At 47.2% G+C, this 26,292-nt stretch overlaps 1 protein-coding gene across 2 annotated transcripts in view; it reads right to left on the minus strand.

Moving 5' to 3' along the window:
• Nucleotides 1-124: 124 nt before the first annotated feature.
• kcnh7 (potassium voltage-gated channel subfamily H member 7) overlaps nucleotides 125-26,292 on the minus strand; it is a 37,572-nt gene continuing 11,404 nt past the window's right edge. The window contains exons 3-15 of one of the 2 annotated variants that reach the window (XM_076039743.1): nucleotides 25,183-25,338; nucleotides 20,627-21,085; nucleotides 19,636-19,847; nucleotides 17,541-17,966; nucleotides 14,388-14,787; nucleotides 13,575-13,774; nucleotides 11,898-12,150; nucleotides 8,337-8,542; nucleotides 7,827-7,914; nucleotides 7,450-7,611; nucleotides 5,816-5,972; nucleotides 3,656-3,836; nucleotides 125-2,300 (exon numbers count right to left, since the gene is read on the minus strand). In XM_076039743.1, coding sequence (XP_075895858.1) covers nucleotides 1,998-2,300; nucleotides 3,656-3,836; nucleotides 5,816-5,972; nucleotides 7,450-7,611; nucleotides 7,827-7,914; nucleotides 8,337-8,542; nucleotides 11,898-12,150; nucleotides 13,575-13,774; nucleotides 14,388-14,787; nucleotides 17,541-17,966; nucleotides 19,636-19,847; nucleotides 20,627-21,085; nucleotides 25,183-25,338 — 3,203 coding nt within the window. In that variant the 3' untranslated portion in view covers nucleotides 125-1,997. Of the gene's footprint in view, nucleotides 2,301-3,655; nucleotides 3,837-5,815; nucleotides 5,973-7,449; nucleotides 7,612-7,826; nucleotides 7,915-8,336; nucleotides 8,543-11,897; nucleotides 12,151-13,574; nucleotides 13,775-14,387; nucleotides 14,791-17,540; nucleotides 17,967-19,635; nucleotides 19,848-20,626; nucleotides 21,086-25,182; nucleotides 25,339-26,292 lie in introns of both variants that reach the window. The other variant, XM_076039741.1, reaches the window with a different exon arrangement.

Below are 26,292 nucleotides of genomic sequence, written 5' to 3' on the forward strand. Positions count from 1 at the left end.
CTGGGCTGCTGAATGACAAATTACTTCAGAAGCAAGTGTTACACATTCTGAAATCATAAACATCAGGATTTCACTGGTCAACCACAGCAAACACATATAATGAGTAACAAGTAATCAAACCAGCGACTCTTGAATGCTTTTTTGTTTTATTGCTCCCACAGTTTCAAAACAAACATAACTTCAACTACTTTGCTAAAGTGTTTCTCTTTTTTTATTAAATAAAAAAATTGTTATATATATATATTTTTTAAAACATCTGGTCAGATGATACATTTATTTTCTAACCTCTTTTTTAAAACAGCATTTTGACCCAAATAACCAATGCTAACAAAAACTGTACAGGGAAATTGCATGGATAGCTGATGGTTACTTGATACATGGTGAGGATGCTGATTTATAGCATTTGGATTGGTTGTATAGGCACAAGATCCTCTCTGGGACTGTTTTATGCACAACTAAATCTTCCCACGTGTCCCTTAAACTCTAATCGCCCCTCATAACCCCACCCCACCCCACCCACTACGTGCAACCTAAAAGAGACAAGTATGCTGACATCATTTTACATTGAAATATGCTACTTTGGGCTGATAAGCAGTGCAAAAGAAGTAGATATAAAACACATGCACCGGCATGTAGGAACATCTACATCATACTCATTTGTCAGAGGCTTCGCTCAGGTGCAAGAGCAGAATATTCTGCTCCCTGCGTGTCGTGATCCCGGCCCGGACAAACATGTATGGCGTAATCTGTTGGCTTAGTGTCGTACAGTTGGTGCACATTTGTGACCGCAGTAATAATGCACATCATTTCAAGAATAAATCTACAGTATGCTTGATACTGTACAGTATATTGCAGTGCAATTGTCCATAACCCCTGAGTCACACTTCAGAGAAGACTGACATACAACAAAGGGCAACCGCGCCTTTGTCGGAATGCATTGCATGTATTGCACTAACACCGGACAAAAACTAGCTTGTACTGACTTCATGACTCACTTCTTTGAATGGTTTCGGACTCTCGCCGGCCTCGACAGCCACCGTCCGATCGATCGGACGGACGGCCAACAACTTTATCCGTGGCGGGTGACTGATGAATGTGACCCTCTGCCGACTCCCCTCCCAGAGACACAGCGCCCGCTGGCAAATTGTCATCTTGTCCATCAGATGACCTACAATTCTTCTTAACGGCTGACCAGAATATATGAGATTGCAGCCGCAGTCGCTCCCACCTTCTGCAGGAACCAGGCAGGAAAGGTCTCTCACACCATAACTCTCCGCTTTGGTCTTCCCCTGGATCCCTTCCAAGCAGCCGCAGCTACTCCGAGGAGCAGTCGCTCGGACTCCTCGCTGCTTTGTTGTCCTATTCTGCCCTCTACTCCACCCACTGGTGCGTGATTGTGGCCGCTGGCAGTGTGTCGGGGCGGCGTTTTAGTGCTGCACTTGTCATTTGGTTGATGGAAACTGGTGAGCTGTTCGGTATGAGGTAAAACGTCTGTTGCATCTTCTTGCATTGCAAGCGGTGATGAAGGAGGGGTTGTTTTGGGCTGAGTAAAGAACATTCCAGCCGATGCGCTCAGACCCAATCTGCTAACAGTATGACGTTGGCCCATTTCGTCCGGAAACATTGGAAGAAATGCCTGTTAGTGGCCGATTAGAGACTTTAGCGTGTCGGAGGGTGGATATACTGTATATGTCCGTCGGGGGAGCTTCTGCATTTGCAAAAAAAAAACTAGTTACAAAACGTAACCGCTGCTTCCACCGTCACCTGCAGAAGAGGCAGTCAGCTGCAGCAGGCAGTGCTTCATCCACATGCATCAAGAGAATTAAAAAACAAACAAACAAAAAACCCTATTTTTTTTTTTTAACCAAGCGATTACAAATTAACAATACAGATGTGTCTGTGTGTGTGTCAGCATGCTGATTAAAAAAAGAAAGAAAAAAAAAGAAAAACTACTGTGTAATTACAGCATTACAACTCAGGTGCTTGAACAGAGCAGTTCACGGCCCGGGAAAGTCCGGGTCTGACACAGGCCGGTGCAGTCCGGTGGCGTTGAGGTTGTAGTTAGCCGGGAACTGCGAGGGGGAGGAGGACGAGGTGGACGAGGCTTCGGCTGGGAGAGGGATCAGTGCAGGGTGGTGGTGGTGGTGGTGTTGCTGCAGTGGTGGCGGCGGCTCTGTGTGTCTCTGTGCCAGCAGTGCTGTAAGGCTGTCCTCCACAGGCGCGCTCATAGCGGCCAAGCTCGACAGAGAAAGAGAGTCTTTGGATTCCTGAACAGTCCTCTCCAGTTTAAGGTTGGGGCTCTGCAAAGAAGATTTTACATTTTACATTTCATACGTGCCACAATTTAAATTCCTTTATTTGTCTTACCTTTGTGACCATTGGATACTTAAATTAATCAATCACGAAAGTATTTTCATTCAGTTTTCAGGCAAAACCTCTGCCGCTCCACAAACCTTTCGCACCGCACCAGCACATCAATACCGTACAGACACTTTTAAAGGTGGCGGAAAAAGCGAGTGACACAATTTTACTGTCTGACTGTAATGTGAAATACGCTCGCGTCTCTGCCTTATTGTGCTGAGTTACGATGCTTTGGCCTTCAGCCACAGGAGCCGGATCGCTCAGGTTTTTTAACTCAGAGGTCCCGTTCATCACTCTCTTGTTAAACTGCAATAGCCGCTCTTAAAACAGGGTTGGGTTCAATAACCTGTGAGCTTCCTTTAGGGGTAAAGAGAAGGGACATGCTGTACAAGCTAGTCCATAACTGCATCAAGCTGCTGTGAGAGAAGGGCCGGCAAGAAGCTGCTGCTGCAAGTCGTAAAACTAAGGCTGCCGCTAAAGAGATTAGCGCTGATGTGGCGATAGAAGCACTTTTATCAGAACTGGAGCGAAGAAGGCAAAAAAAAAAAAAAAAAAGCACTAAAAGCTTTTCTTAATGGATGACAGTTCGGTTTACATGTGACCGGCTTTGGCAAGAATTCTGCCCTGTGCCACAGCAGCAACAGCAGTGAGACCGATGGATAATGTCAGAACTGGAATCAGGAAGGAGCCTCCTTAAACTGGCGAAACTAACCATCAAAAACCATCTTCAAAATGTCATTTCTAAACATCAACAGAGATAAATCAATCAGGAAGTGTTTCTCCTCCTCCTCCTCCTCCTTGGGGCAGCTCCTTCCAGGGGTGGCCACGGCCAATCACCTGCCTCCATCTAACCCTCTAATCCTCTACTCAACCATCGAACACCATGTTCCCTTTCACTCGCTCCCAATCCTGTCCATCCTGGACCCTCCCAAAGAGACACTCAACAATTTTAAATCTGCTAAATCACAACCAAAAACGTTTCATTAACAGAGCAAAAAGTCTATGAAGGTTTTCAGTCGTCCAGGTCATCACAGTGTAAAAGAGTTAAGTTGAGGCTTGCTTTCTTGTGCTATGTTTCAGCGTCTTTGAGATAGCAACAACTAAATCCGGTTGCCTTAACTTAGCCCTTCTACACTAACAGGGCAAAGGGCAAAGTTAACCTCTGACTGACTGAGACAAAAGCTGCTGGTAGTACATTCAAAAATATCGATATTAGGCCCTCCAGTGTTAGTTTCTACATTTATAGCCAGCTCTATTGTTTGTACAGCCACAAGCAGCCTCCTTCTCAACCTACCTGAGTCGCCGTGTGGCTGAAGAGATGGCTCGCGATGAGAGAAACCGGCTGCACCTTCACGGCCGGCCTGTGGTAGTCAGGGCTGGAGGTCACGGTACTGTAGGCCGGAGGCCCTGGCGTGGGCTGCCTCTGCAGCAGCTGCAGGATGGTGTGTATGTCTGACATCAGCTGAGACTCCAGCCTGGGAGGAAAAAAAAAGAAGAAAAAGAGTGAAGTGTCTGATAGGTAAGAATGCGCTAGATGGAGCCTGAGCTCCTCGATGGGCGGATGCGGTTAAAGCGCCTACAGGCACGGAAATCCAGAGACGAGAGACGCTAGGAGTGATAATGAGCCTTGTGTGGGAGGTGTGGACCAGGCGTTTACTGTGGAAATGACTAAATCGCACTCATCCGGTCAATCTAATTAGGAGTCGATTTGGCGTGGGCTCTATATTTAGGGTGTCGGGCAAAAAAAAGAAAGAAAAAACGGGGAGGGTGGAGGGTAATGTCGAAATACATTTTAATTAGCCATCTTTCCTGTGATGACCTCCTGCAGCTGGGTGTTGGGGGGGGGGGGGTACTTCAGGAGACATTTGAAGGGACTTTTCCCCCTCAGTGCCTCAATGCTATTTTTAAGGATTTGTAAAGGAGACTGCTGCGATAGCATTTTTTTTTTGCACACGTCATATCATTTCAGACAAGCCAAAAAAAAGAAAAAAGACAAATGACAGGGGAGCACTGCTCGTTCTGCAGCCCCTGAGCATTAGCGGAAAAAAAACAAGGTCAGGTAGAGTGCAGTGGATAAAGTCTTATTTTATTTTTATTTTTTTTTGCTGAATAAAACAAGCCGGTCTGGTGTTTCCGTCTGCTCTCCCTGCTTCTCTGTGGCAATTCCAGCTAAAAATACCACCTGCTGTTCATTTGTGTGTCAATTTCAGGTGGCCTGCTGCTCGCCGGTTGTGGTTTGCAAAAAGGGAAGCCAATTCCCCCCCCACTGCTAACAGGAGATATGACTATTAGAAATGCAACATATCAAACATGAGAAGGAGGTGGGCGGTGTGTGTGTGTGTATGTGTGTGTGTGTGTGTGTGTGGGGGGGGGGGGGTAGATTGTATCTGCAGTTCAAAATCTGAGCGAGTGAGGCGGAATTCTTCGTACACGTCCTCGTTCGTAAGCATCTTCGTTCTCAACATTTGACACGTTCCACCGGGTTCGAGCGGCGCCGCCTCCCGCTTCCAGAGGCTCCTCCCGCCCACTCGCTGCAGCGTTGGACATCGGCTCTCGCCAGCTCCCTCCCACCCGCCTCCCACCTACTCGTGCGTTTCAGGCAGGCAGGCAGGCAATGGGACCGAACGCTGCCAGTGATTGTGGTCACAAAAGTGTGGCTGTTACTTCGAGTGGTGTGGGAAGTGACAACTCTAAAAATATATATATATATATACACTAAAATACATGAGATAAAAACAGAGGCCGCCTTAATTATGAAATCACTTACTCCACGTATAATGGGGGTAATGATGAGTTCCATCCCTAATTGCAATGGTGTTGTTCATCGTGCTTTTGAAAAAAAAACATATGGCAAAGGAATGAAAGGAAGATACATTTTTTTTCTGTGTGTGTTTGGCCACAAAATCATTAACCAGCTCGCACCAGATGGAACATTTCCTGCCTCCTATTGGATTTATCTCACGTATCCATCTGGCTAAGAGTGCTCAAAAAGGGGTTTGGAGAGGGGAGGCAAGAAGGTAATTGGAGGAACCTTCTGTCTTTCACGCTCAAAATGGGCTAATCGGATTTATTAATGCTGGTAGACGCGGCGGCGGCGGCGGCACTAGCAATGTGTTTTTTTTCCTGCCTTTTTTTTTCATTCTTTATTTTGAAAAGCCACCCTGTGTGGATGAATAAATATCTTGTTCTTTTGGGACTTTGTTGAGCTCCAAGTAATCGCTTGTTGCCTGTCACACAACTTTGCCTTGGGAAGTTGGGAAGGTTGGTGACAAGATTTGGTGATGTTTTCACAATCAACAATGGAAAACTGCTGTTTATTGGAGGTTGGCAGGATGGATGCGCTAAAGTTCGGGATTTCCAAATTTCAGAGTTGAAATCTGTGTGAAGGAGCTGCTGTTCAGTGTTCAAAACTGAACTGTTGTAACGGTTGTTGCACACAGTTAGCGGTGCGAACCTGTTCAGGTGCTCCTGTAGCTGGCCCAGGCGCTGCTCCACCTCCCCGTACGTGATTTCGCTGGCGGAATTGTCGTCCTCCCTCAGCTCCTGGAACTGTGCTGACTCATCCATGAAGTCCGCGGGCTTCTTGCAGGCCCATTTGTCACAGCACAGATCTGCGGGGGGAGGGATGCAGGAACAACCGCTTTCACAAACACATGTGGGTCACGACTACGTCACCATCGGAAGGAAAAAAAAAAAAAAAAAAAAAGAAACCCTGCCCCCTCCAAAATAGAGCCTAATTAATCAGCGCTGCTGTTGTTGCTGCCGCTGCGTGTTTGTTCTTTGTTGTAATTCACTGCGGCCCTTGTTGACTATCTGCTGCCGTTATCTCTCCCCGACACGTGTTAGCATTCAGCGTGCGGCCCCGGCGATAAGCACCGGAGCTTCTGCTGTGATTCCAAACTGAGATGATCGCCGCATCTTCAGCTCCCACCACAATGTGTTTTTTTTCTTCTTTTTACTGCCTAATGCCGTGCTTTATTCTGTGTCTCTCCAGCAGCAGCAGCAGCAGCAGCAGCAGCAGCAGCTGCGGAGATTTATAGCAGCTCTGCTCTATCGTACGCCACAATTTTTTCTTCTCCTAAACCCGACTGTCTGTCTCGCACCGCTCGGATTTTCCCGGCGCTGTCAATGGACTGAGCTAATCCAGCCGTTTTCCTCCATCAGGTTGCTGCTGGCAGTTAATCCGGAATGTTTTTTTGAAGTCAGCCGCAGACTGGCACAGAGAAAAAGGACGGTAAGCTGTGAATCCATATCAGGCACGCTGGAATGGAAAATAAATACAGTTTAAAAAGAAAAAAAAAAAAGCTGAACTCAGATCTCACATTAAAAGAGATCATGTGAGATCTCTTTTAATGTGTTTCCAAACACAACAAGGGCGACGTTTGATTCCAGCCGGCACAATAGGAGTCATTGAGAACTGGGGGGGGTTATGTGAAGTCGAGCTGCTGACGTCAAAACTCAAATGTTCCAGCTGCGTGCAACAAAGCAGGTTTCAAGTTAGTGCCTCGCTACAGGCTACTTGATCTTCATCTCAAAGTGACAGCCCGGTCATTGTATTACGGCCGTTCCAGAACATTTTGCACAAAGTCAGATGGACAAATTACATTTAGCTTAACATTCAGTCACTCATTGGATACACCCTGCAAATACATTATCCATACATATTATACCGCAATGCAATACATGCATTTTTGCCTCCGTACCTTGTATTTTTTGTCTTCCGGCTTTTCTGTCCCATCCACTCAAATGTGCTGCTGGTGAAATGTAAACAGTCGCCAGCTCGTCTTGTTCAGAACAACTTAAAAGAACTTGACTGATCTGTGGCCCAAACAAGCTTGAAAAGCCCTGCAACACCCCACCGTCCCCAGACTCATTAGCTGTAACTGGACATGATTCCTCACATCCACGTCACAAACAGCCTCTACCACCCAGTAGAGGTGCGCCTGCACTTCATCAAACACTTCTCCTTAATTATGCTCATAAGCTGCATCCTGACGGAGGCTATACGGCGCTGTGGCTTTAGGAAAATGGACAAACGCATTTCTTTTCACCACGTGCTGGAGTCATTTCCACAAAGGAACAAATTACCCTCGAAAGACGATGTCCTCTCCAAGTTGTCTCTGTCCACGAGGTTTGAGTCCAGCACGGTAGCGCTGGGCGATGGCGGAAGGAGGACTTCTGAGGATCTCTTTAGGCACGTGTTGGACTCCCTCTCCGCTTCCACGTCTCCAGCTACTTCTGTGTTTTCCCCTGCAGAACAGCAATCAAGGAATCACGCTCTGCCGTATTCCACACGGTATACGTGTTTTCTCTCTTGTCGACCGCCGAGTTAATAATAATTAGGAGGCACATTTGCATCTGTGGGGCGTGCAGGGACAGAGAGATAGGCGAAGGACGGGGCTGTGTGTGTGTGTGTGTGTGTGTGTGCGCGCATGCACGCGTGAGTGTGTGTGCGCGTTCTTTACCTTTGGATACATCCGGCGTGAAGGAGATTCTTCTTTTTGTGCTTTGAGGCGCCTCACCGTCTGAATCGCCGTCTTGTGAGCCTGATGCCTGCAGCATTGGAACGGAAATGTTAATTACTGGTGGGATATATTATATATTTGAGGAAAATTAACTGCATAGAGAATGAGTGTCTACCTGCCCACAAAAGCCATGGAAGAAGATAGCAAGGAAATACATTAAGGCATTTCCTAGCTAGCTGCTGCTGCTGAAGTTTAGCCGGGCTGCTACAATTGCTTTAGCTTAATCATATTTGGATGCTGTTTAAATTCAAACTTGAAAGAAAAGGCCACAAAAATGGAACTTCCTTGGAGGAAATGTCTTTGTTTTATTACCAAGTGGCAAAACACTGAGACACGTACAGCTAATGTGGCTGGAGCGACAATGGGAGGCAGTTAGCTGGAATGTGATGGCTGCAGGGTTCATCAAGTTACTTCTAAGTTATTGCTGTAACATCCATTTCTTTATTTTACCTTAGCAGACTCATCTCTGAGGTTGAAGGTGAGCTCCAGGTTGTTAAAGAAGAAGTCAGCGAACTCCGGGTACATGTCTATCACCTCCAGCACATCCTCTCTCTGGATGGTGCTCAGGTCACAGTAACTCAGGGCTCGAACGTCAGCGTTGGACTTTCCCGGTTTGGCGGCGAGGTGGATCATCTCACCGAAGATGTCGTTCTTTCCTGAGGTAAATGCAAGCACAGGCAGGAATTTGCACCCCGAGTTGTGTTGTGGGAAAAAAAAATGGTAAAGGCCTCGACTTAACCTTAGCCGACCTAGCTTGGCGCAGACTCATCGATGCAGGACTTGTGTCACAGTTTTAACGGGGATTCCCCAAAGGCAGTCTGAGGTGTTTGTTTTTGAGGATAATAAAAATCAAACAGCCTTTTCTCCCTCGCCCATAGATGTTCTCAGAAGGCCTGCACTTTGGTTGTCTTTCCATCTTTGATCCATTATTTACGCGAAGGAATAACCGCCAACTCAAAGCCACTTTGAAGTGGAGGGAAGAGAGGATGAGATTGTGACTGACACTTGTTGTGTACTTCAAAGGAATGAAAAAAAGAAATGGGTTGATGTGGGCTTGCGCATAATGAAGGCAGTTCTTCAGCAAACTCATAATAGGAAGTCATCAATTTTTAGTTTTAAAGCAGTGTTGAAACCTGGAGACAAGACTGGAAAAAAAAAAGATTGGAACTGGTTTTGGAGGCACTGATGAGAGCTCCCCCTTTAGGTCTGGAGGTTCAAGTGCTTCTTATTCAGAAGTTGCTGCTAACAGCGGGTTTAGCGGAGGTGAGTTGTGTGATATTGTGACACCTTGTCACCTCACGCAGAGCGCCGTGTCACCTGCTCCACACATACGAAGCAGAGCGACGCCTCAGCCTCAGGACTGATTCTTCATCAGTGGGACGAAGCAAGCAACCACGCTGGACTCGGCATCATTACAGAGATTTATTAAGGCCCTAGTATGCAACGCAACATTGCGGTTTACGGCCACAAATTGGAGGCAAATGTTGCTGAGGGGGCATTCTGGCTGCATTGAATGTAAATTTGCTGATCCACGAGATCACTGGCTTTCGCCGATGTGTGTGGATGTGCGTGCGAGTGAGTGTGTGTGTTTTTTTTTTAAATAATGGGTTTCGTGTGATGCAGCAGCTTTTGCCGAGCTAAAACCCCATTCTGTCAGGTGTGGCTTTAAAGGGCATTCATCTCAGGACAAATGGCGGGTTTAGTCCACACACAGCCCGCAAACACCTGGCTATGGTGGATTTGTTTTTGTTTTTTAATGATTTCAGAAAGACTAATGAGTTTTTGGCTTCAGCTGAAAAAGGCAAAAAAAATACTACTTAGAAATTAAAGGCCCAGTCGTAAAATGAGCGATCTGTTGGCATGAAATGGAATGAAAAAACAAACGCACAGGAATGCTTTTCATTTGGTAAAGTTGCCGTGATAAATATTTTTTCTTCTTTCATTTGTTGATATTAAACATCCACACTGACACAATGCAGACAACTCCCACTCGCAGGGAAGCTGCTAGCAGGAATTGCCAGTAACAACTCCTTTCTTACAGAAACAATAATAAGAATTTTGCCACTGGAGGTTTAAAAAGAAGGGCACGGATGTGTTGAGGGGGAATCTGACAGACTCATAAATATGCTGGTGAGCGACCCTGTGTTTGGTGCTTGTGTCTGCCTGAGAAACACAACAGGGAAGAAAAGAAGCAGAAGGTGAAATATTGCGCGGCACATCAACTTTCTCCAAGTTCATCCAGCAACTTGTCTCAATGCTGCCTCAGTCACTCAGTGCGTTTCCATGTGCACAAGGAGGAAGTGATTTATAAGCACATCAACATTTCAAAAGAACTTCCTCAAACAGAACGGCGCTTGAAATTTGCGCGACAATTTATGGGAACGCGCAAACTAAAGCGTTCCGGCGTGCATGTGACCCACAAGTGGGGTCTGCACTGTGAATTCTTTGTAACTACTTGTTTTCAGTATAAAGATTTAAACACATCCTCCTCAGTCTCCTGTAGGCTGCCCTGATTTTTAGAAAAACTTGAATTGGGGCGTCAGAACACAGAAAACATCAACATTGTTTGCGGCTTTTCTTTCCTCCCATTAGAAGCTGTGACATCTCGTTAAACGTGTTGAGAACTGTTTTTTTTTTTTTCAACCAGCAGACCTTAAACGGACCCTTCTTCTCATCGCGCACGGCCCCGCTGCTTTTCTCTGCTTTTTCTTGCAACGTCGGAAAAAAAATAAGTGGCTTTTCAAGCAGCCAAACAACCTTTCCTGGGAGCCACTTAGCGGAAATGTCAAGTCTCCGTCCTGCGCGGCGAGCGGCCCCCGTCGCCCCGAGGCCCGACACTGAGAGGGCGGCAGATGCGCCTTCGCCGCCGCTCCTGTCAAAAATGTGCCAACGTGCCGCAGGTTCCAGCCGCTGTAACGACTTGAAAACGTGTCGCGGAAGGACGCGATGTTGGACGACCCAATCCTGGCAGGTGGCTCGTAGCAACGAAGCTAAAACAGATTCCCCCGTTTTTTTTGGTTCCCTCTTTTTGCTGCCAGGGCCGGCGGTGTCCTCATGCGTTTGAAATGATCGAGCGTCAGGCCGACCTGATCAATAATTCAAGTTTTTCAATCAATTCCGAAACGCACTGCATAATTGATATCCCTCAGTACCAGGGAGAGAGGATGTGTGCGAAATGCTAAGTATTTGTTTTCCGGCCAATCCGTGATATTCCTAAATGCAGGCGTTGCACATTTGGTGCAAAAAGTTACAGATTTTACACAAACACTGCATTTACATCCACACCGTGTGGCTCGATCCTGTGTTTACCTTCCTGTGTGTCTTAACGCGGAGCATGAAAACAACCAGAGCGTCATATCGGCGGCTTGGAAAACAGACATCGGGTCCCAATGAGCTGCAATACCACTCAAAACCTTTTCATTTGCCTACAAACACACCTACAGGGTGTGTTAGGGCTATTTATATTTACATGAACCGGAAGGAGGCTGACGGAGCGCTGCTTCCTTCCACAGTAACCCAGCTGAAACCCAACTGAGATGATTTGGAATGAGTTCAGACTGCAGAGTGAAGGTTCAAAGATTTTCGACTGATTTTGCAGACGGGGTCGTTTTTGTTTTTGATGCCAAAAGCCGTGAGGGGTTTTCTATAATAGGAAAGTGACTCTTGCGACTGCGCAACATCCGTGATGTGGATGAAGGACAACGGCCAAAGTTAAAAAAACAACAACAACAAATAACGAAAAAACATTGAAACATTGAAAAGAGAGTGGGGGAAGGAGTATACACGCTTTTCCTTCTTCCTACTCCTTTGCAAGCATGTTTAATTGCATCTATTTACTTATTGACCATTCATTTATCATCACTGATATTTTGTTTGCTTGGTTCTGGTTTGATTTCACCGTTGTCATCATGTTCGAAACAAAGATTACAACAGCAACACGAAGAAATGAGTTGAAAGCCAGAAGCTTTGCTTTCCCGCCACTTTCCGCTCGAACCCGACTGTCGTGATTACCCAGGATGGCCACGACGATGTCGTCCTTCAGGATCTCGATGGAACCCCGTGACAGGAAGTAGAGGGCCGTGATGACGTCGCCGCTGTGCACCAGCGTGTCTCCGGGCGGCGCGTGTGTGGTTTTGAAGTGCATGGCCAGGGCCCTCAGGCAGCCTTTGGTGGCTCCTTGGAACGCTTTGCAGTTGTGAAGAATGTTCCTGTTGAGGTGGAGGCAGATATCCGCCTGCAGGCACTCGGGGAAACCTTTCAACACCTGCGACGAGTGAGTGCGCGCAGACACACACACACACACACACACACACACACACACACACACAAGCAGTAGTGAGAGAAATTCCAAAACGGTGAAGCAAAGATAGCCTGGGAGGAAGGTTCTGATAAAGTCGGTTCACTGACGGACCAGAGATCCGTTTATCACCTCGTGAGGTTGTTAAATGCCGTTGGATGCACACTTCACATCTTCATACTGTGCTTCATGCCAAAATAATTGAAAATAAATCACATCCCAATCAAAAAGTTGCCGATTTTCATAACCAATGTGCTCTGTAAAAATAGCTTTTTTTTATGTAACCAACCGCTTTGAGCTTCACACGCAACACAATGCCCGCGCAGGTTTTGGCTTCTTTTTCACGGACTGGCAAGAAATAGCATCAAAAATGAGGAGAAAGTGTTTTATTGTGATTAAATCCAAGCAACCATATTAAAAAGTGTGTGTGTGTGTGTGTGTGTGAGAGAGAGAGAGAGAGGGAGAGAGAGAGAGAGAGAGAGAGAGAGGAACACGAGAGAGAGAACTGAAAACATCTTTGTAGCCTAAATCCTTTTTTCATCTGTAAGAGTGAAGGATTAAAGCTGGACTTGTGATGTCTGCAGAAGGAGAGAACTGAAGGAGTTATTACTAATATTGATGTTAATTCTTGCAAAAACCTGATGATGCAGGAAAAAATAACCTTCCAATGATAATAATAATAATGATGAATAATCACAACTTTTGCATCCCGACCAACTCATTTTATAACACACATCTCAAGCAGACAGGCAGGTGGGTGGATGGATGGAAGGACGAATGGAGCTGATTAATGATGGGAATGACCGAGTTGACAAGTGCATGTTTAACTGCAGATTTTGACTGAAATGACACGTTTTTTTTTAATTAACAAATCATCAGTCATCTTCTTTAATGAAGAATGAAGCAACGCCTGAGCAGAAAGCTCAGCTTACTCTGTGACACCGTAGTTTATGAATTTGTAAACTATAAATAAAACGGTGAAAATGGACTGAGACAGTGGAGACACAGAGTGAATCTGGTGCTGCTGAATCAAACCAAAAAAGAGGAAGAAGGGCGCATGACATGCACATTATTCCCCTGCAATGCTTCTCAGACCTTCACACACACACAACACACACACACACACACACACACACACACAGACAAATCACAAATACACACACAAAGTATCCAGCGCAACAAAGTGAAATGAAAGAAGGAGAAGCGTGGAGTACCTCCTGCTCTTACCGAGGTGGAGACGGCAATAATCCCGCGTGAGAAGCAAGACAAGAGAGAGAAAAACTCTGTTTAGACTTGTGTGTGTGTGTGTGTGAGTGTGCGCGTGTGCGCGTGCACATCAGATGTCCGGTTCATTTGCTCAAAGGCCGTGTGGCGTCTGCGAGCCCGCTTACCGTGTTCATGTCGATGCCGTTGGTGTAGGTCCAGGAGTGCTGGAAGTACTCCTCCAGCCGCTGCCTCAGCGGGTTGGGGATCTGGTGGAAGCGGATGAACTCTTTGACCCGCAGCATCTGAGCGTGGTAGCGCGCCGTGCCCGAGTACAGGCGCTGGATGATGGCCGAGACGTTGCCGAAAATGCTGGCGTACATGAGGGCTGCGAGGCGAGAGAGAGAGGGAGAGAGAGGGAGAGAGGGAGAGAGGGAGGGAGAGAGACAGCGATCGATAAACAGCGAAGACGTTCGTCTGTTTTGCATGTTTATTGCTTTTCCCCACAGAGGCCTGCTGATAAGTTGGATGAGCGGCGTGGGGGAAAAACATTGACAATCTGTTGTCTGGAATCTGATTAGGAAAGATCAATGGCTGGAATAGAATTAAAGGTCCAGTGTGTCAAATTTTTGGGGAAGTCCGGTATTTAAGGTGGCCTGCCCGAAAGTGTGTTGCATATTTAGGGCACCGTCTGACGGGCTTTCTAAAAATGAGTGGTGCAAGGTGGCAGCTAACTGAGAACAAGACCTTTATTGCTCTGTGGATATTCTTGTTAATGAGAACAGTTCAAAGGATAGGATAGGAAAACCCAAAAAACATGTATACACATTTATGAGTGTATTTATGGGAGGTATGTTAAGCTTTTACCAATATACAACTCAGACATCCGGCCAAATTTTACACACTGAACCTTTAAGTGGCGGGGTGAGAAAAAGAAAGGAAACAAATAAAACAAAGGAAGGAAGTCAGAAGGAGGAGACGAGGAAAAAGAGCCGACTCACAGCCAATGAGCATGACGCAGATGGAGAAGATCTTCTCCGAGTTGGTGTTGGGCGAGACGTTCCCGAAGCCCACGCTGGTCAGGCTGCTGAAGGTGAAGTAGAGTGCCGTCACGTACTTGTCCTTGATGGACGGGCCCGAGTTGGGGTCGCTGCAGTTGTAGCGCTTGCCGATGGACACGCCCAGGTTGTCCAGCCAGCCGATCTTGTGCTCCAGGTAGGGCTTCTCCACGTTGCCGATGGCGTACCAGATGCACGCCAGCCAGTGGGCGATGAGGGCGAAGATGCACATGAGCAGCATGAGGACGGCGGCGCCGTACTCGGAGTAGCGGTCCAGCTTCCTGGCGACCCGCACCAGGCGAAGCAGCCGCGCCGTCTTCAGCAGGCCGATCAGGGTGGTGGTCTGCTTGGAAAGTAAACACATAGAGAGATAAATGAATACATAAATAAATGAACAGGATCCAAGTGGTGTATTTTACACAAACTGTGCTGAAGCTGTGAGAACTAATTAACGTTATACACAAAAAATATTGATATACCTTTTGGATACATGCCGTTTGAACCTGAATAATGTCAATAATCTCTAAATGTTCATGAGGAAATAAATGTTGCTAGGAATCTATATGTGCATTGTACATGATGTTTATAAAAGTACTTATGTGAGCATAGTTTGGAACTATTTTTAAAGGCTTCTAGTCATTCTCAGGCTTAATAATGAAGGATGCACAGTTCTGGCAGGACATGCAACAGAATTTACAGTAAATCAGCTCATTTAAATTGAGAGTTTGCTGCAAGTTTTTCCAACTCCATTTAAGCTCCCCAAACCTGCAGTTAGGTGAATAATTAATTCCAATTAGTAATGGTGAATTCCAGCCTACACCCATTAATTCTCATGGAGAGTTTTTTTTTCCAACCCTAACGATGAGATGTTACTGAATTATGCCCAAACCAGTGAGGAACCTCATGTGTCACAGCGCAAACTGAGCTAATGACTGTGTGAGCAGCTGCGTCACTTCAATAGATCTCCGAGCGAACGGATGAACGAATGGAGGAGTGACGACAGCGGAGGCCTGCAGGATAAATCTTTGTTTTCTCAACGCGACGCGACACAGGCAGAATCACTTCATCAGCGGGTCCCCGTGAGATTGTTGCTGCCCGCGTCATCAACACGACTTTTAGCTATGCTAAGCAGCGGCGCTATAAACACGCTCATTTGTCAACCTGACAATTAGTGACCGACCTTTGGGAAAGTTAATGCGAGATATACCCTCGCTTGCTAACCTGCACGGACTGACTCATGAATTTAAATGGTTCTTCTCTGCAGCTTAGCTTAGCTTGCAGAATTTTTCGCTAAGACAATAGTTAAACAAAGTTGAATTCATATTTACTTCTTAACTTTGTGCAATAAAATGGTTAACAGTCCTGTGTGCTTTTGCGGAAACGAGCTACTGCTGCTTCACTTGTGAATATATTCCAGTATGAGTCGGGTGCTAATGTTATGCGCAGCCTTTACTGAGCACTGTGTTTTGTTCTTGTCTTTGTAATGCATGGTGAAACTTGTGATGGGTTCCCCAGTTTCTCTGCGTTTCTCTTTTAGCTTATTATGCTCAAATATTCCTTATGAAACAATACAGCAAAAAAATGAGTATTATTTATTATTAGACTTGTTGCAATAAATGCTTGTTTTTATTTCCCCCCATTTGACTTCCCCTGAAAATTCATGTAACAGAACCCTCAAAGCACCCGCTGCGGCCAGCGAGCGCGCTAGTCCATAATGTGACTTTCAAAGGCAACGCTGACATAAACACAAAGTGCATTATGTGCAAACACAATTACATGGTTGACTAAAACAAATGAAAAACAGCGAAAAAACAAAACACGGAACACGACATCTGACCTTTAAAACCCAATACTAGTGCAGGAAGGCAGCATTGCAGCGCTCCATTAGAAGTTCAATTAAATCAAGTTTGCACAAAGCGCATTAATTCATTTCACGGCGTTCCTGGTGAAACAGCTTGAACTAATTTATTTTGTCTGTTTTTGGAGCCATTACAAACGATGTCCTGCCGCCCCGGGGCAGCGACGGCGCCGTCGCTGCATCTTCAATCTGTTTGGTTACAAATCACCAGAAAAGACAGCGAGCTGAATCTCTTTCAAATGTATTTCCTGAAACAATCAAATCATCTGCTCATGAGCCTGTGGGTTAAAAACCGCCTTGTAAAGATGACAAAAACCAAATGAGCCCTGTGAAAACCATCTGCCACTGCGGGCGCTGACGACTCAGCGGCTTTTATTTTTCTGAATGAGGAAGCGGCAGAGGTCGGAATCCAGGCGTTCATTCTGAAAAGTACCAGTGGTGAGCTTCAAAGCAATACCAGCGCTGACATGCTAACATGCTTTGGCACAAAACCATGAAGAATTTTCCAACTTAATGAAAAAAGCAACAAAACAACAACAAAATCACAATTTACACAAATTTTACACTTAAATTTTCGGGTAAGATATTTAAAAAATATATTGCTCAATGATTTTTTTTTATTTGCTTCTTTAAATGATTCAGGAGATGAAAAAGCATCTTTTTTTAATCATCATCATCATTCAATAAATTCCCTCTGCAGCAGCAGCAGCAGTGGAAAAGATGATTATGGTTTATAATCAGGGGCTTTTCTGGTGTAATGGAGTGCCTACAAAGCACGATAAAGCACTGAAGAGTATCCAGAGGCAGAGGGGACATATCCTACCAACAAACAAGCCAGCAGGCCGCTGGCAGCCGGCCTTCCAATGGCCGTCTCACATCTGCATGTAAGCTTTGCACACAGCCCCGCTGGCCTCGCTACTCACATAAATGCATCATTGATTGCCATTTGGTAAGCCATTAATCCGCGTAAATGGATTCTAGAATGAGGACCATTCAAAAAAAAAAGAAAAAAAATGGGAGGCGGGGAGAGGGGGAAAAAAAAAAAAAAAACACAAACAAACATGCAATTTAAAGTAATCCTTTCAGAGCCGAGACAGAAAGATTCCAGCTATAAGTCGGGGGCCCAGGGGCACAAATCTGAACACAGCGGGAGGGAGACGGCAGCAGGCGGGTGAACCAGCTTCTGATTCAGACACACACACACACACACACACACACACACACACAGACACACAAACCTCGTCTGATCCCGAGCCGAATATCAGCAGGTCGAAGGGGATGGCGGCCACCATGTCTATGAGGAACCAGCCTTTGAAGTAGTGGATGGCGATCTTGGCCGGGTCGCTGACCACCTCCTCGTTCTGGTTGACGTAGGTGGTGCGGAAGTTGATGAGGATGTCGATGATGAACATGATGTCCACGATGAGGTCCACCACGTTGAGCGGGCTGCACGAGTAGCCGCACTCGCGCCGCCGCTGCTCCTCCTGGTCGTTGAGCAGGAAGGCGGCCGAGTAGGGCGTGAGGATGGCCGTGTAGATGACCAGCAGCAGGATGAGCCAGTCCCACACGGCCTTGAAGGGGCTGTAGTGCAGGATGGTGAACTTGTCGATGCGCGGCGTCTGCAGCTTGTACTCGGGCAGCACGTCGGCCCCCAGCGACAGGACCTGAAGGGATGGGAGGGGGGGGGGGGGGGGGGGGGGGGTCAAGATGTAATAGGTCAGTGCAGGAAGGGAAAGTCGGGATCGGTGGCAGCGAGGGAATCCAGAATCCGCATTTTAAACTAATGTAAAATGGATTAAACTGATGTCTGGTTGCCAGGCATGACGCAAGATGGAATAAAACAATGAAAAGTCAGACTGAGACAAAATGCCATCAACATGGTAAAACCACAGAGGTCAGGGAAGTTCATTTACAACTCGAAAACGCGCTCGGTTCCTGCATGAATTGCTGTTTGTGTGGTCAAACATCTTGCATTTTAGATGGCGTAAGGAGGTTGTTGCGCACTGAGCTTCCTTGATTGGACACATTTTGCCGTTGTTATTAGTGAAAGTGTTTTTTCCCCACTTTAGTCTACTTTATTTTTCAGTCCTTTTCTCTGGAAAAGATGACGCATCCAATTTTTTTTGTATTGGTTTACCCAAAGCACAATGTCTGCACATTCTATCGTTGTTGTTGTTTTTTGTTTTTTTTTAATGCATTTCCGCATCGTTCAGCAGTTCGTTTCACAAGTGTGAAGGGATCAGTTGAACGGAACAATGCGAGCACACTGCACAACACTGGGCGAAGATTCTGACCTGCAGTTTCAACAAACTCTGTCGGCGCTGAGAGGCGTTTCTGGGACGACTAAACTCTCACCCACTGTTCACGTCTCTTGAGCCCAGAACGCAGCACACACAACTAGGCCATGCAATCTTAATTAATTGTGTCGTCTTTTAGAGGAAACAGAAATGATATCAGTTCTAAGTGGATGGAGACGTGGAGACTGAATGCACTCGGCCTGTGCATTGTGCCCGTGTTTCATCTCCTGCCTGGCGGCGGGCGACCTGATCTGTGTGGAATGTTGCAAACTGGCAGCAACGGCGTTTTGAGAATGTCCCACAAATAATGCATAATGCTCTTTGCGATTTTTTTTTCCCTCCCATGTCTTCGCTGCAGTATCAGTTTGCAACAACAATGAAAAAAAAAAAAAAAACGTCTGAGGGAAATCTATTTTTAATTGCATCTGCGCTCCCCTTCGCCGCCGCAAACGGCGACGTCGAAGCTCCGGCTGTTGCTAAAGGCGCATTCCGCGCCCCCCGCAACAAGAACAGCGCGCCCTTGGCCTCGCGGAAGCTGGACGGGGCCGTTCAAATTTGTGCCGGTGGATATGAACTTTCCCCTCCACTTTTTATCCCGATGAGCAAACATTTGTTTTAATTTCCCCCCATACAAATGAACTCTGGCTGTGCGCTGAATAATTTAACTTAGCGCTGTGGAAGGCCAAGCTGTCCCTTGGTTTTTTTTCGGTTTAATAAGCAGAGGCAGGGCCGGCTCTGTGTGCAGAGAATAGCGTAGGAGTGAGGATGAGGGCAGCAGGTCCCCTCTATTCATTCCACTACATCCCCTCCTATCTTCCGCACATGAATTATAGATTCGCCTCATGCCAGCAGCCAGGAAGTGGATGCGGCGTGAACATCCCAGCGGTGGCTCCCAACTAAAGTCAACAGGGGTTAGAAAGAAAAGCACATTCATGCTAAAAGACTGTCACCTGTGTGGCAAGCGCTACACACTGCGGTGGCCACTGTGGTGATGTCAGTGCGGGGGCCGTCCTAACTCACTCACTCACTCACTGACCTGTGTGACTTTTTCCGTGACGTTGTGAGTTCTGTCCTTGACTTTGGGCGCGATGATGGCCGCCTCGGACGCCGGCGGCGAGTGAGTTTTCTTCTCACCGGCCTCCGTGAAGTTGAGGGCAATCAGTGGGAACCTGTTGATGGTGCTGTACCTGTTGATGTTGGAGTCGGAGGTAGAGCCGAGTAGGCTGGACTTCACGTGATTAAAGGGGCCTGAAAAGGGGGAGGCAGGAAGTCAGATTTGGTACTTTTAGATTATGTTTAAATAGCAACAAAAAAAACAAAAAACAAAAAGACAAAGACGGACATGCTGTCTTCATGTTCAAAATGACAGAAGCCAACAGCAGCAAAATTCTACATTTTGAAGCTTGACACCACTTCTAATTTATATTTATCAACTATACAATTACATTATGCATCGCTTTTCTGGATAGAGCCGATGTAACTTGCTGTGTTCTCTTCCAGTAAGTGCCGGAAAAACCCTCTATTTTTAAGTCAAGCAAAGGGCCTTTGTCACTCGACTGATCTTCCACCACGTGAACTACTCACTTTCAGGCTCCAAACAATACACTCATGCACAGTGGCGGGCCGACGATTCTAAGGCTTTTTCACAGAATGCAAGCACAACATTGGTACAAGCTGACTCGAAAGCAACCGTTAGCATGGATAGCATGTAAGAGGCCTTATTATGGTGTCACTGCGTGTGTTGAAACACCAGTGGACTGGCACGATTCTGCAACCACCACATACGGCTAATTGCTGCTAGCCCACTCAGTCTGTCCCGCCAAAAAACTGCTTTTGGCAAAGACAATTTATGCGGATTGCTTCAAAAGCCATTTGCAAAAATCAGAGCCGAGCAATGAAATGCACGGTTGACTCTGACATTGTCTAAAGGCAGCGATTCCAAAAAAGAAGAGGAAAGAAAAATGGCAAACAGTGAGCAGCATTTGCAAAAGTCAACTTTTTGCAGTTCCCTGCAGTGTTGCACGCACCGTCGCTCGTGTACGCGCCTTTGGAGTTGGAGTAGCCTTCGATTTCGTGCACGGACGAGGCCCGCCTCATGCTGCTGACGCTACCTCTGGGGAAGGTGTTGGACAGGGTGCTGGAGGTCTGCAGCGGCTCCGTCTGGTACAGTTTCTCCCAGAGCAGCTTAGGGGACGAATGGTCAAACGGTTCACAGCCGCCGGCGCCGCCACCGCCACCGCCACCGCCGCCCACGCTGGCCGGTGACGAGTGCTGGCTGGAGCCAATGAGGCCGTGTGTGTCATTGTCCTCCATGGGGCTGCAGAGGCTCTTGGTGGGTGAGGGGAAGTTCTGCAGGGCCACCGAGTCCTCCGTCTCTTTGGGCGAGTCCACCATCACGGCGTCCGGGTCCTCCTGCGGAAGGGACTGCTTGTTGGTGTTCATCAGGCTCAGAGCAGCCTGCCGGAAGCGGGAAAATCGGCTCAGTCCTGAAGGGGCGGAAGAGAGATAGTGACCTTGAGTGACCTCTCGTCAACGAGAGGAAACGACAGTTCACGTTAAAATTCTTTTAGCTAATGAAGTGTATATTTTAATGGTCCAGGTTTAAAAGATAAAAAAAGATGAATAGAAGTACCATCACCATAAAGTCAGCACTTTGATCGATGTCGTGCCACCTCCATACTCTCACTGGCGACATTATTAGGAATGGAACATGCATTCAGAGATGCTATTCTGCAGACCTGCACTGGTGGTAACCAGCTTACTGGACTTACTGTTGCCTTCTTATGGTCTCTAACCAGTCTGCCCATTCTAACCTCTGAAATCAGCAGGGTATTTTCCACCACACAATTGCTGTTCAATATGTCATTTTTTGGGGGGGGGGTTGCTGTTCTCTGTAGAGCCTAGAGATGGTTGTGAAAATCCCAGTAGATCAGCTGCAGGTTGTCAAACACTCAGACCAGCAGCTCTTCTGTCGCCATGTTCAAAGTCACCCCAAATCTCTCCCCCATTCTGATGATAACTTTGAAGTCCAGTAGGTCGTAGTTGTACAGGTTGTGTCCACAGGCCCAAAACGCATAGAGTTGCTGCCATGTGATTGGCATTGCACCTAATAAAATGGCCAGTGGGAGTAGTTTGGGAAAGGAATCTGTTTTAAGATAAGGAAAGTGTGCAGCAGAATACGTCAATGACCTACAGCGGGGAAGGAGGTGGTGGTTGTGGTGGTGGTGGTAGTGGGGACTTCTGGCTTATTAACAATTGAGGGTGAAAGTGAACACCCTGGCAATCTGGTGAGATGGCTGTCTCTCAGCGCCCTCCTTACGTAACCCAGCTGCCATCTGTTTTCCGTTCCCAAATGTGCTGATGTTACAACTACGGCGGCGCACAACAGAGCTGTGACACCCGACAAGTGTCCCGCGGAGGAACCCGTGATGACATCCTGAGCCGCGATATGAACAGCCTGCGTTCCTCTGCCTGGATACTTACATCACGGCCATTGCATATTTCAGCAGTCGGGCTCATTTCACGCCAATGAGGGAGCTGGTCTTCGACAGCGGGAAGCAGCTCTGTATTAACGGCCGAGGGTCATTAATCAGCAAACCCTTTTCAGAAAATGACACAAGTGCTGATATCAAATGCTGGATATTAATTAAAAATGTAGAACTCATTGGAAGGACAGGGATGTTTCAATGCCTTTTACCAACTACTATACTGGTGCCTCCTAAGAATTATTTCTCCAGCCTGTCAGTCAGATAAATCCATCCGTAACATATTTTGATGGCTACACTTTTCAGGAAGTGCTTGCCTTTAACAAATAGTCAGGGAAGGCAGCCTTTTGTGATGTCACAACTGCTCGGTATCATGTCACAAATGTATTCACCTTCCACAGAGATGGTGCAAAAACACACCTTTCTGAAACAAAAAAAAAAAATCCCTTTGTGACGTCACACAGGGCACTGACACCTCTCCCATGTGTCACAAGTAGGGCCCTCGAGTTGGAGGGTCGAATAAATTGGTTTCCCACCCTGATCCATTGTTATCATATTCATCGCTGCCAAAGGAGGCTCGGCTGCTGTCTGCAGCTCGATGAAAAGATGCAACGTTGAGAATCAGCGCTCTTCTTACATCACAGACCTAGCTGTGGCCCACTAGGCCCTCAGCCGGAGGAGCTGAAGCGTCTTGTGGTCCGGCTTTCATGCGAGGCTTGGATTAGATCAATGCCGCATTAGCGCCGATATCGACTGAAAACGGGGCCGCTGTGGTGAAGAAGCGCTGCGGAGAGGCGGAGGCGGGCCCTTATTATTTGCCGCTGATTTATGTTCTGGCTCTCGACTCCGATCTTGTGCTATGTGGCAACTATTCAAGATAATAAGATTACACACAAGCGGACTTCCCCTCGCTGGGTATGTGTGTAGGCTGGGAACAGCGCTGAGTGCAGTGCAGTCTCTGACTCTATTTAAAACAGTGAAGCTGAAGCGCAAGGCCATGAATTAAAGAACAAATCTATTGACTACAAAAAACATGAGATTTTACACAAACGTAAACCTGAACACACACCACAGCATCAACGCCCACTTAAAACCCCCCTCCCTCTGCGAGCTAGGTGTGTTTCTGCTAGATAGCGGGTATAGTGGTGCTCGCCAATATGCTAACACCGCTGGGCCGCCAGCCCACTGGGAAACTGGATTCCAGGTTGGTGCACCACCGCCAGTTTGTGCTCTGTGTGCATGACACATGTCATATGATACACGGCTGCAGCAGCGCTTGGCTCGAGACAGTAAACAAGTATCCCAGTAGCAGGCACAAGTGTGTGTGTGCGTGTGTGTGTGTTTTGTGTGTGTGTGTGTGTCTCTGCCAGGTCATCTCCAACGGCTGTCTCTGGTCTCGGGGCCTCGGATGCACGTTGCTCCGGTTGCTTGCGTCTCTTCCAGATGGAGACTCGGCAAAAAGAGGGATTACACCTTTCAGGGCTCAATATTTTGCGAGTCGACACCTCCGGGGCTTTCGCCTGCTGTCAGCGCTGGGTCATAATTAGCCCCCCGGTGTCCAAAAATCCCCTTTCACGGGCCGCTGCGCCAAAAAGTGTGTCTGGGCACTCAAGTAACGAAAGCTGAAAAAAAAAACCAAAAAAAAGAAAACTCTGCCTCGACTGTTCTCATGGTATTTCACAGCACAGTTAATCCGAAGCTCACTGTGATAGTCGTAACTGCTGTCTTACATATATACACTTCATACATATATTTTTCAAAGGCTTGAGAAGTACAAGTTTAGACTGTGAATGTGATGAAATCTTTTCAGAATAGTATTTTTCATCTCTGTTTCCACCGCAGAATTGGATGATCAACAATTCAATAAACCTTAGAAGCAACAGCACAATTAGCCCTGTGTTTACAGCCTCGTGTTTAGCTTCCTGCTGAAACCGCTGCTTTGCTGGATCTTCCAGGTGGGAGGGAGCGCCAGAAGAGTGTCGGTAGCACAGTCGAGTCATTGTTATGTCTTAAAAACCGACATTCGCACGACGCTTTCTGCTCCAAGATTCCATCCAGGTGCGAATCCATCAGCAGAAACGACGACCAGCAGCTTCCTCCGGGTGCAAGTGTTGGAGACTTGCCTCTAATGGAAGGTCACATCATATGTTTATCTGTCCCGTCTCCCCACTGATCCGCCCCGCCGAAGCACTGTCACAAGCAATCAGCCCCGATGAACGCTGCACGACACGGACACGGACACGGCCGCTCGTTCACACGTACGCGGGCGCACACATGCGTGCAAAGGGAGGGATGGGGGCGCAGGTGCACACACACACACACACACACACATGCACGCACACAAATGCAAGCACAAGGCCAGAGCCTTGAAGGGATTCGTGCTGAGTGAAGTGGATGGCCACGGTCCGGTCGGAGAAGAGATGCTGAGTGCCACCAATCAGGGCGCGGCAGGAAAAAAAAAAAAAAAAAAAAAAGAGAAACGGCCGGTTGAAATTTACACCTTGTGACACACAACCAAACTAAAAAAAGGGGAGCCGTAGCGGCGCCCGTGTTCGTGCGCCGCTGCAGAACGGAACTGGAGGGATAAAGAATTTAAGACGTCCGAAAAGGACAAAGTTGCGTAAGGAGACCAGTTGGAACTCCGGAGTGCCGGAGCGGCTGAATAAGTGATGCAACGACTTTTTCGGTGCAGAAGACGCTGGAGAAAAAGGCGCAGTGTGTCAGAGGTCAGAATCTCTGGTGCTTAATTAGTGTCTGACAGATGCTGAGGCCTGTTTTCTTTTAATGAATCACCTCAATTATAATATTCACTGCGGCTGAATGAAACACGGACGTTTATTTTTTTTTTAATTAAAACCCTTGCAAAAGCAAAACTATGTTTTTATTGACAAATCAAAACTTTATGAAACAGATGTGTTGCCACCAATGTTTTTGTGAAACAAAAAAAAAAAATCATACTAGAGTGAAATTACCATGGCAACGCAAACAAATAAACGACTGCAATCTCTCATTTGCCTTTCCCATTTTTTTCCCCGCTCCACCGATTTAGAAGCGCCTGCCTGCCACAGTGACACAGGCGGCGGCAGCGCGACACTCACTTTGATCTGACTTTGTCGGCGAGGCCGGGCTTATCTTCTCCGTGGAGTTGTCGCTCTCCTCGTCCAGGACGTAATCGAAATTTAAGATAAACATCATCACCACGCCCTCCTCGTTCTTCACCGGGATGATGTGGGTGCTGCACTGAAAGTCAGAGCCTGCGACAGGGAGACAGAGAGACAAAGCATCAGCCGAGGGAGGAAAGTGCATCGCTGTCCTCCTCCTCCTCCTCCTCCTCCACCTCCTCCCCCTCCACCTCATCGGTTTGTTAACGGCAATTAGGCTGAAATCTGCAAATGGCTCCACGTCAGCGATTCAAAGGTCAATGTTGCACGTCAGAACAAATGAAACAGCTGACAGTAAACAAGTGAAACCCCGGGGGTCCGGCAACGTAATGTAAACGTGTATGCGCATGTGTGTGTACGTGTGTGAAACATGCCTCGAGCACAAATATATATATAGATATATGTGTGTATATGTGCCACACTTATTTCAATTCAGTGACACATTGCAGCCTCGCAGATTGTCGTGCAAACACAGCCTCCTAACAGCGGCGGCGGCGGCGGCGGCGAGGTTTTGCAGAATGGATCAAACGAGGGCCGGGCAGATTACAGCCAATTTGGCGGATTGCAATGCGCTCATAGGGAATAATGACTAAACCGGGGGATGGGGGTGGGGGTGGGTTGCGTGATGAAGCAGCGGAGCAGAAAATGATCACGCCATCTAAACTTAGCGCCAGGCCCCCAAAATATCCCCCGACTGCACTTGTTGTTGCTGCATTAGTGATCGATTCCCACCGGGGTGGTGGTGGTGGTAGTGGTGGTGGTAGTAGTAGTGGTGGGAGATCAAGGCCGGAGATGAAAACTTTATGCTCGCCCGACCCAAACATCAGCGTGTGACCGAGAGGAAGCTTTTACGCCCCTCCTCCTCCTCCACCACCACTTCTCTTTGAAATGACCCTCCTTCTTCTTCTTCTTCTTCTTCTTCTTCTTCTTCTTCTTCTTCCTCCTCTCCTCCTTCTCCTTCACCTCAAAAGGTGCTGCTTCCACAGTTCCCGTCAGTGCGACAACATTCTCCCGTTCTGAACGTTGATCCCGACTGTCCCTTTGTCC

Source organism: Nelusetta ayraudi, unplaced genomic scaffold (assembly GCF_046127955.1).
Source record: "Nelusetta ayraudi isolate G7.1 ecotype Tasmania unplaced genomic scaffold, CSIRO-AGI_Nayr_v1 ptg000060l, whole genome shotgun sequence".
Lineage (NCBI taxonomy): Eukaryota > Metazoa > Chordata > Actinopteri > Tetraodontiformes > Monacanthidae > Nelusetta > Nelusetta ayraudi.